Raw genomic sequence first — 11,115 nt, 5'->3', positions numbered from 1 at the left:
CTCGTGGCTCTTCGCGATGCCTAGCCATGCCTGGCTCACTGCCGGAGCCTCTCCTCTAGTTCGCCATTGCGGTAGCGCCCACAGTCCAGTTCAGCCAATACGACCTGAAGCCGCCCCGCCGCAGCGCGCTCCACAACGCCCTCGCGTGCTGCTGCCACGCCGCGACGCCTCGCCCCAAGAAAGCATGCCGGCCGCCTTATCATCCTCCGCCTCAACGCCTCGGTCCGCCGCGCCCTTCAACGGCCGCCGCGACGCCTCGGTACGCCGCACTCTACAACGGCAGCCGCGACGCCTCGCCCCATTCCTGGGCTCGGGCGGCGCATACGCCCGCCGCGACGCATCTCCTGCCTTGGCTTCTGCGGAGTCAGCGCCGGCGGCAAGCGGAGGGGCGTGCACGGCGGTTTAGTGGAGGCAGGGTGTTTTTTGCAAAAAACCAAACCTTATCCAGATTTAAGTAGGACCACGGGTTAATTTCTAAGAAATAGGGGGACTTTTTTTGCAAAACGACCAACGACGGACATCCAGAAGCGACCGCTGATTTATTAGTAGGAAAAGATTTGATTTTGCGAGTCGTGCAACCTTTGTCACTTCGTTAATATCCTTCTCCATGCGCCTTTTGATATCTGCAATTCGGAAAAAATAAACATATTGCAAAATAAAAAATCTTGCTCTTGCAGCATTGTATAAAAATTCTTCCTCGGGCTTTAGAAATGTCTACGGGAGATCTAAACTATAAACCCGTCTGACGTGCCATGTTTGAATCACATTCCAAGCTCAAAGTACAATGCAAAATTACTTAACAACATGCCTACATATTTTCGTATCAATGACTAACAATCAATTACACCAAAAAACGGGCGCAGCAACGCGCGCCAGCATGATCTAGTAAATTTTGCGATCGCTCACGGATCCACCAACCTGACGAGCCCCGTCATCAGTTTCACGTGTCAAAACGTGAATGGCTACGAGGTAGAACATGGAGGAGTTTGACTACCTAGATCAGATCGCAATCGTTGGGGATCTGAACCATGGATGTCGTACAACACTGGAGATTAGTCCTCAGGAGACTACGGGAAGAATCACTGGTTGGATCGAGAAGAAGGGGACTTTTGGAGGGCCAATCATCGGATTATGGATATAGGGCGAGATCACCGACAACTGATACAACTTGTGAGGGAAACCCTTGTGCAACAATATTCATGTTTTATCCTTATTGAACATGTCCACGACGGTGTAAGATATGTAGCAAGCTCAAGAATAAGACAAACCCGCAGACTAACTGTAGGTTCCTTGTGGTGAAACTTGTCCATCGGGTTCACATTTTGTTCTAAACTCTCCAGCGGTGCTCTTTTAGTGGGTCTCGACAATGACTTCGTTAATTTCGAGATTCGTCGGTGTAGCCTCTCAAAGGTGCTCATGGATGCAGGGTATGTGTGTGGGTTCATATGGTTTGAGTGTACGGGTGTGTACTGCATTTGTCTCATCTCAAAAAGTAAAACAAGATAAGCCCTTGGGCCTGATTTTCCAGGTCCCAACTCACTTGTGATCGTCCATAACCAATCGGGCGGCCAGCAACGGGAGCCTCTCCTCTCCCCTTCCAAAGCTCCAAAGCCGATCTGATTGATACTCACTCCGATCCCATCCCCTCCACCCAGATCTGACGACGGCCGCCGCGCACGAGAGAGGCAGCGAAAACCCGACCGGAAGCGGCCTCCCCGGCGGATCGCGATGGGCGTGGAGTGCCGGTACGAGGTCGCGCAGGCGGCGTACGTGAAGCTCGCGCTGCACGCGCTCAAGCACCCGGCGGCGGCCGTCAACGGGCTCCTCGTCGGCCGCCTGGCGGACCCGGCCGCCTCCCCGGCCGTCGTCTCGGTCGCCGACGCCGTGCCGCTCTCCCACCAGCCGCACCACCTCCCGCTGCTCCCCACGCTCGAGCTCGCGCTCACCCTCGTCGAGGACCACTTCCAGGCGCAGGGCCTCGCCGTCGTCGGATACTACCACGCCAACGCGCGCCGCGACGACGCCGACCTCCCCGCCGTCGCCAAGCGCGTCGGGGACCACATCTTCCGCTACTTCCCCCGCGCCGCCGTGCTGCTGGTGGGTGCTCTCCTCTGTTCCCCCCTGTCTTGAGCGGTTATGGGGTGCGGAGATCTCGCTTGGGTGCTGATTGGGGTTCTCCTTTGCTGATTTTGTGTTGGTTTGATCAGCTGGACAACGTGAAGCTCGAGGAGGTGGTCAAGGGGAACAGCCGCGACGAAGTTGTTCAGGTACTCGCGCCATGATCTATGGAAATCAGTATCCCTTCATTGCTTTTAAATTGATAGCAACAGATTAGTATGTTTCCTTAGATACTGTATCTTCTAGTAAGTTTTTACTGGTAACTACGAAAATTATACTTCCTCCGTCCGGGTGTATAAGTCATTCGCGTAGTTCTAGGTCATCGATTTGAGGAATTAAATATGTGTTATATGTCATGAAAAGTATATCACTAGATTTCCACGCGGATGTAGTTTCTAAATATATATTTTTTGTCACATATAATACATATTTAGATAGTTAAATTATCGACCTAGAACTACGCGAATGACTTATACACCGGGATGGAGGTAGTACCATGTATTGACTTTCTACCTAGTGATGGAATAGATCTTGCAGCAATATTATTGACTTGTCAAACTCCCACTAGATAATTCACTTCTTGCTAGAGATAGTATGTTGTCTTGCAAGTTAATTGCTTAATTTGTTCGAATGCGCGGTTTTTTTGGGTCAAATTTGAACTAATTCTTAAGAGATCCTCTCATGCACCCCCTGCCCCCTAATCAATATGTTTGAATGATGAATGGTCGAACATGAGCATTCTTTTCTCTCTTGAGTCCTTGTATTCTTTCATTTTTCATGCATTGAACTAGTTGTGGTGGTGGCTTCGGGAAGAGAAAGTTTGCTTTACAGCTGCTTAAGTGCATACTTTCTGAATCATTGTAGAATAGTTTCAACTAATATGGCACTGCTTCCATGAGGCAACCATGTTTCTTCTCACAAATCAGTAAATTACCTAACATTACCTGAACACTAACATATTCGTTGAACTTAACCACTGTGAGCAATGCATACATTTTAATTTATCACAACTTAATTTGAAAAGTTGCTGAACAAACAAGTAAACTATCATATGCCCCTCTAAATACCATGAAATGCAAGCAGCCATCTTCTGCATGAAATAATTATTATGCAATTGGTCTGCTTTCAGTGCAAAAGTGAGAGTAGAAGCATTATGCTTGGGTTTATGAACCACTGGTGCAATCTGTTCACCTTAAGTCTAAAAGCAGGAGTAGCAGCAATATGTTTGGGCATATGTGTTCTATACCTACCAACAGAGATAGCAGTGTTACACTGTTACTTCATTACCTTATGACTTAAGAATCAGTTTTGGAGTTGTCATATTAACTTGTTAGGTTAAGATTTTCGGATATATAGAAGCAAATGCTGGACTACAATGACCTCGAAATCTTTCTGCAAGCTGATATATCTGGTGATTAGTAGAGCATCAGATTAAGCATCTCAAAGTGTTACTTTTCAGCGGAGGGCTATGCTAGTAGCTTATATCTCCCAATGCTCATCAATTGCTGACTTGTAAATTGTAATTCTTGTAGTCATATCTCCTATTTATAAGTAGCAACTGACTGAGATTTGTTTCAATCTGCATGTTTTGAATGGATTTTGCTCAGTCTGCGTATTCTGACTAATACGCTGTGGATGAATTTTAGATAACTCCCCTGGAGAGTACTCTATCTAAACAGTCTTATATTTCTTTACAGAGGGATTACAATTTTTTCAGAAATTCCAATGGAAGTATTTTGATCGTTGTGCATTTGTAGCATAAATATCAACTAGGACCCATGAGGCAGGGTTACAATCCTTGACTACACTAGTAAAGCTTACTCAATATATGGTTACATTTTGCATCCTGCATTATGGGGGAAAAACACTAACCAAGCCCTGAATTACTTGTAGAAATAATCAAAAAAATTTCCACTTAGACTCAGTTGTGAGAAAAAAACAGAGAAAACGTGAGGGACTAAGGGCCCGTTCGGAAGCTCTCCAGCTTCCCAAACGAGCCAGCTTCTCGCGGGAGCTGGGCGAGCTGGCTTCTCGCGGGAGCTGGGCGAGCGTTCGGCTGCCGACTTGGTCGGCTGTAGCGATAGGAAAACTGTTCGCTGAGAGAAAACGGTTCATGCAGGGCTTTAGCGATAGGAAAACGATTCGCTCGGTGGGCTGTAGCACTTCAGGATGGCATTACCACGTAATTTGGAGCAACTCCCGCTTCTCGTTTTCGCGAAGCTGGGCGATAGCTGCTCCACAAATTTGCACGCAGGTTCGCCCGTTCTTCAGAAGCTGGATTCCGGGAGTTGAACTGTTCGGCTGGCTTCTCGCGAGATTCTCTGGAATCTGGAAGCCAGACGAGATCCGAACGGGCCCTAAATTGCCTGGCTAAGAATCATGATAAAACGCCAACACCATTCTGTTTCTTTAGCTTGTATGATTCATGACACATTGTTTCCTGGCACGTGCAGCTATACACCAGGGATTCATCAAAAAGCTGGCGTCAGGCTGGATCTGATGGAAGTAGTCAGCTCAAACTGAAAGAGCCATCTACCAATGTGGTCTTAGCTGATCATGTTACCACGAAGAAATGGCAGCAAGTTGTTGATTTCGACGACCACCTCGATGATATCAGCAAGTAAGTGGAAGAGTCTACAAGTGTCATGAAGCTATAGTTTGTAATACCCCACAAAGAAGTTGTACTTCTTTTTAATAACCATATTGAGTGCTTCCTTTCCTCTGTTTACATTATTTCCCCTTGCATATTTGCAGGGACTGGTTGAACGCAAGCCTGCTTGGTTGACACGGTTTTGAGATCAACTTTGTCACATATTTATTTGAACTGGCTAGAAACCAAGGCATCAAGGCTTGTCCCACCAGATCACTGCGCTTCACTTGATGGCCAGACGAGCTATTTGGCATGATTTTGTAATTTAATATGATATAATAAGTAGATGTTACCCCATGTGTTCTTGCGACGATTTGTAGCCAAAATTGATGAAAAATGAAGAAAAACTGTGATTGTAAAAGGGAGCAAAGCTTACGTCAATGGTGTTGTCGTCACCACAGGAAATGTCCTTGTGCCCTGTTATAGCAGCCTCCATCATGTTTTTTTTTTTTTGAACACATATTTTGCTGCCTTCTTCATCATTTGACTGAGCGTTTATCATTTTCTTTGTCCTAAGTTAATATCTTAGCAGCAATTACATTGGCAGTGATCAGGTATCTGATCAATTGTACATTGGCACTGTTTCAGTACCTGTTGTCAAGGATTTGATTTGAAACATCAAGAGCCAGTTTGTATAAGCAGTATCTGTAGAAGAATTACAGAAATGGAAGCCAGTGTTTCAACCAGCATATTCCTGATTATACATTAGAAAAGGGTAAAAACTTCGGAGCCAGTAATCAGTTTTGTGACGATTGGCTATTTTAAAATAGGGCTGAATCATAAGCACTTTAAATGATACTATAATTCACAATGCAAAATGTTTTGCTCTTTGTTTATAATCTGTCTTCGTGCTCGGGCTTTGTCTCAATGAGGGATTCAATAGTACTAGATCACATATGTGTATGTTTCAATAACAACAATAACAACTGCTTGCATTGGCTTCTCCGTGTCATGGTCGCCCTCTCGGACTCGGTTGGATGTTTTTCTTGGCACGGGTGTCACTCTTCGCAACAACAGCCTCATCATGTTGCAAGTCCACAAGCCCGCCGTCAGAGTCATCGGCATTAAATAGAAGGGACTTAAATTTCCATCTCACCGGTCTACTTGTGGAGATAGAAAGAAACAAACCTTCGTCGTTCCCGATCTCCGTAATTTGTTAGCCTGTATATAATCCCATGCAAATTCCCTTAGCTGGTTTGATTTTCTGTTACCTGAATACGCCTTGGCCAAGGGATTCGGTGCCCAGGCTCATATGCACGCGGTTAGAAAAAAATTCAAAACAAATACTAGAAAAATTCATAAAAATCCAATTTTTTCCCATGGTAGACAATTTTCTGCCAAGTTGATAATTTGACGAGACGACGCAATGCCATGGTGTCTCCGCCGTAGTCTCGCTCCTGCAGGTAGATTCATCCCTTGCTTGTTTTTGCTACTCACCGCATCCCTGTGTGCGTGTTCATAAGATACGACGCCGGCATTGACATGCCATTCTCTGCAAATACTGGCATGAGGCCAGTTCTCATCATTAACCATCCTTTTCCTTCAATATGAACTGAAACACTTCAAAATTATTATTGCATATAACATGACTGAATCAATTAAAACACACATGCGATTAACCAGTTCATACCGTAAAGTATGGAATACATGCAATTCCTGCAATCAAATAATACGAACTCCGCGCAGGTAACTCTCAAGGTCCAGCCGAACAGTAGGTATGTCGCTCCTCCATGCAAAGCCAAGCTGAGCTTCCGGCGAGGCTTTGCCGCCTTTCAGTATTAAACTTTTCATGGTGTTGATACGCTCATCCCTCAATTTTACTACCGTGCAGTATTTGCATGCATGGCCCTCAGAGCTTTTGCTCCGGCCATGAGGAAACCTGCAAATTGCACCTCCCCTGTAGTGCCATAATACCCATGAAGCTCCACGTATTTGAGACGCTCATTTAGGCAGGTAATTGTATCGGCTGCTGGTTGCCACTGTCCAAACGCATGTTTATCCGTCCATTCAAAGGCGAGGCACTGTGACCATCAAGACAAATGATCAATTAAGCTGTTCTAAAATCTATGAAAAAAATGAGGTAAGAATTTATATGCTACAGTGAACCAACTAACAGTAATAAGTAGCAAACATTCATATTGTAAATGACAATTTAACTTAGGTAACCAGATAAATTTGGAACGGCATGACATTACAGCTGTTAAGCCTTAGAACCATATATTTTTTTGTATTTCTCAAAAAAAAAATGTCCTATAAACAAGGTAACTCCAAAATCAACAATTACCCAGCCAAAAATCAGTCAGTGGAACAATACTTGTAACAGATTTTCTGGAAAAGCTTAGGCTCGATCACTAATCATGGGTTCCAGTTAGAAGCGCTAGATGGACCTGGCCATCTACTGTTTTCATGGATCAATCAACCACGACTGGTAGGATATCATGGAGGAATCGTTAATAACCATGCGCCTCAGTAACAACCAGCCATGCTCTAATTTCCATGCGAAAATCTTACACGCCTTAGATAATGGGAAGGAGGGAGTAATATTTCAGGAAAATGGCACATTTGTTTCGAACAATCCTGAAAGAATCAACCTGCTGGTAAAAAAACAATTTGTAATCTCTACCTTAATTTTAATAATAAAGCGGTTATTGCTTCTGGTCGTACGTCATCGAAATTGACCCAAAAGTTGCAAAACATTACCCACCAATGTTACCTATAAGTGATAAAAAATGTTTCACACAGGGAATCCCTGCATGGGCCGGCGCATGTCTAAGCGGCCTGTTATTTAATTTTGTTATTGTTTTCCTTTTTCGTCTTTCTTTTTTGTACTTCAAATAACTGGGACTTAAAAAAATTCCAAAAAATAAAAGAAATGCGAATTTTGAATAAAATGTTTGTCGATTCAGAAAAATATTCGGGAATTTTTTTAAAAAAATTCATATTCAAAAAATGTTCGCAATTTTGAAAACAAATGTTTGGGATATCAAAAAAATGTTCATGATTTTTTTAAAAGTTCACGTATTAAAAAATATTAATGAAATTGACAAATTTTTGCAATTTCAAAAAATGTTCACGAATTGAAAAATATCCTAAAATTAAAAAACTGTTCGTGACTTGAAAAATAGTTTATTCATTCCTAAAATGTTTGCTGATTCAAAAAATGATCATGCATTTCAAAAAATGTTTGGTAAATCAAAAAAACGTTTGTGAATTACAAAAATTGTTTCACTAATTTCCAAAATAATGTTTGTCGATTCTAGAAATGTTCGCCCCTTCAAGAAAAATGTTCATGATTTTTTCCTATTTTGCAGATAGTATAAAATGTTCATGACAAAGAAAGTTCATGATTTTAGAAAATGTTCACAATCTGTAAAAATGTTCAAAAATTTGAAAAATGTTCACGATTTCAGATATGTTCACAAGTTTAAAAAAATGTTTATGATTTTCAAAAATTGTTCGCAATTTCGCAAAAATGAGAGTGATAGTGTATCTCGGTGATGTAGCGAAATGTGGTCATGGCCATTGGAGATTATATCTTTTTTTTTCTCCCCTTGCAAAGCACGCTAAGAAAATACGAATTTGTAAAAAAAATAAACGTTTTTGTTTGTGCCTTTATGGTCATACCAAAACTGATAAGGTTAAGTAGTTTCAACAGACTACTTGTGCACTGAATTTTCTTTCCAAAAATATCAGAAAAATGGATTTTTAAAAAAGAAAGTAAGTGAACACAGGAATGTAATGCGTGTGAAAGATAAAGGAAGGAAAAATCCTATCCCGAGCTTGTGCACCATGCATATTAAGTTTACCTAGCATTTTAAGACATATTTGAGCTAAACTCTGATGACGTACTTGCCAACTTAGATTAGTAAGGGGTGCCTCTAAAACTTGCCTAAAGCAATCGAATGATCAGATCTACAGTTAGTTCTCCAAACTTAGAATGAACACTAAATATCTAGTGGTGATTTCAGTAAAACTAGATACCGATTAAGGAGTAGTATACTTTGCCTAGATAGAAAATAAATTTTCGAGACAAACATGCAAATAAATGAAAACAAAATATCTAGTGGTGATTTAAGGAAAACTTAATTTGTTGGTAAATACACAGAGAGAATTTGGCAAATGGTTTAATTTAAGCCAGGCTCCTTTAGTCTAGAAAAATAAACGACGAAACTTGAGAAGGGCATTGCATACCCAAATCTGAAGAACTTGCAAACAGGGGAACAAGCCTAACATGTTGGCAGCCTTCCTCAGTTCTTCACCATCACTAAATTTCATGTTGAGGATAAGTGTTGTAATGATGGATACTGGCCTCTGCATCACAAAAAATAAAAATAAAAACACTTGCATGAATTTTATATGCACATGGGACCCCACAAATCAAAGCTAATCATGTAGGCATATATATACCTTAGGCGTAATCACAAAGTTGGGCGAGTGCAGCATTGGAAGCGTGAGAGCAACCTTTCGGACCTTAGGAGGAAGGGCATCTTTTACAAAGATGTCGGGACATTTTTTAGCCGCCATATGTCGGCATATAAGAGCACAATGTTCTCAAGGTTAGGTGTTCCACGGAAAGATACCTCTTCAAGCGGGACGTGTGGCCTGATGTACACCTCGACGAGGGTACGTGAGCAAGGGACGAGGCGGCGAAGGTTATGGACCCTGAAGAGCTCTAGCTTCCGCAGGGCTAGACAGCCGGCGATCATGGAGTGCAACGACGCCTCGGGGATCACCACGTTGGACAAGTGAAGGTAATGCAGGCTCTGCAAAGGCGGAGCTACTCCAGGCTGATGGTCGAGGCAGCAGCAGTGCAGCTCCAGATGGCGGAGGACGCCGGCGCTGGGCCGTAGGAGGTCGCGGGGGAGCGGCGGGTGCGCGGCGTGCGGCACGAACTTGAGCACGAGGCTGTCGTCGATGCGCTGGTTGGATAGGATTTGTAGCCAGCTAGAGGTCGCCTTGTGCGCGGAGATGGTGGCGTGGAAGCGACGGATGGGCCCATCGCCGTGGGAGGAAAGGATGCGCAGGATTGACGGGCCGTGGGAGCCAAGATTCCTGTTGCTGCCGTCAAGGCCGGTATAGGTCGAGCGGCACCGACGGCCAGATGTGCCGCCAGCGGCGGGAGAGAAGCATGGTGCAGGCTGCGTTCTTGACGGGGAGGAGGGAGACGATGTTGCCCAGCAGGCAGTCGGGGAGATGGCTGATGCGGTCGTCATCCTCCTCTCCCTCCATCGTCGAAGTCCAAGAAATCGAACAAACAAAGGCTAGCTGCCTTTTCATTACTGCTATATATAAATCCTGGAATACTTCGGATTAGAAACCTTATTCGCTCCGTCCACCGCTACATACTATTCTTGGAAGTGATGGCTCATATACCGATTAAAAGACACGGATCCAGCTCCAGGGAGGACTTCCGCAGCAGCAGCCACCTCAACTCGAGGGAGGACATATTATTCTGGTTGTGACGCGGCTTGGTAGCTCTGTGATTATTTGCCTCATGGCTATCAGCTTGGGCTTGATCGTTCGCGTTGGGTGTGTGTGGTTGCTAATCCTCATAATTAGCATTGTAATGACCGAAAAGCGTTGTACTCGGCTTCTTTGCCGTTCCTTTTCTAATGTGATGATACGTGTGCTTATGCGTATTCGAGAAAACTACACACTGCACGAGTTTTGAACAATTTTTTTTCTCAATTCCGGTTTTCTTCCAAAGGGACCGGAAAATCTTGAAGTTTTCAGCATTTTTTTCTTTCAAAAGTTTCAAACAAATTCTGAATTCAAAAACTAAAAAAAAATATGATTAATGCAAAGTTGCAAACCCCATACCAATTTTGAATTACAAAACCAAAACTATACGTTGATGCAAACCGAAAAAAAAATTGATGCTCCATCATACATAAACTTATAAAAAAAATTAATTAAGATTCTTTTTTAAAAATTTGAACGGAAAATAACGAAATTTTCAAAAATTTCCTGAAACTAGGTTTGTCGGTCCTTCCTGCAAAAAATCAAAATCAAGAAAAAAAACATCTACAATTTCCCGTGCAGTGTCTAGTGGCTTCAAATCAATTATTTTGCTCACTCGTAAAAAAATAATTATTTTGCTCAACACTATAAATATAGTCTATCTCATGCATTATCACAAGGCTTCATGTGGAGCAGTGATTAGCGTTTCCTGTGTAGGCTGTGACGTTGAGAGTTCGAATCCAGCTGGGCGTGTTTATTTCTATCACGTTTCTATTTCCTTCTTTGCAATTGACAAGTGGGACTCACATGTAGGTATGGAGCGTAGGCCTCCTGGGGTGTAGTGTTTAACGAAGAGGAAGAGTTAACGGAAATGTAATCAAACATAT

General features: G+C 43.2%; 2 protein-coding genes across 2 annotated transcripts; one reads left to right on the top strand and one right to left on the bottom strand.

Annotated features, from left to right (window-relative positions):
* The first annotated feature begins 1,559 nt into the window (after window positions 1-1,559).
* Window positions 1,560-5,228, top strand: LOC119362162 (ER membrane protein complex subunit 8/9 homolog). The gene is made up of 4 exons (XM_037627361.1): window positions 1,560-2,097; window positions 2,208-2,267; window positions 4,572-4,738; window positions 4,873-5,228. Exons 1-4 carry the CDS (start codon window positions 1,729-1,731, stop codon window positions 4,901-4,903), a joined length of 627 nt encoding a protein of 208 aa, XP_037483258.1. The 5' UTR covers window positions 1,560-1,728; the 3' UTR covers window positions 4,904-5,228.
* Window positions 5,229-5,711: 483 nt separating this feature from the next.
* Window positions 5,712-9,460, bottom strand: LOC119367128. Its single transcript, XM_037632736.1, has 3 exons — window positions 9,176-9,460; window positions 8,960-9,079; window positions 5,712-6,789 (listed from the first exon to the last, which is right to left on the bottom strand). The coding sequence occupies exons 1-3, from the start codon at window positions 9,290-9,292 to the stop codon at window positions 6,589-6,591; spliced, it is 438 nt and encodes a 145-aa protein (XP_037488633.1). The 5' UTR covers window positions 9,293-9,460; the 3' UTR covers window positions 5,712-6,588.
* Between the last annotated feature and the right edge of the window lie 1,655 nt (window positions 9,461-11,115).

This window comes from Triticum dicoccoides, chromosome 2B, assembly GCF_002162155.2.
Source record: "Triticum dicoccoides isolate Atlit2015 ecotype Zavitan chromosome 2B, WEW_v2.0, whole genome shotgun sequence".
NCBI lineage: Eukaryota > Viridiplantae > Streptophyta > Magnoliopsida > Poales > Poaceae > Triticum > Triticum dicoccoides.
Note: the sequence above shows the minus strand (reverse complement) of the source record. Positions and strands in the feature narration are given on the sequence as shown.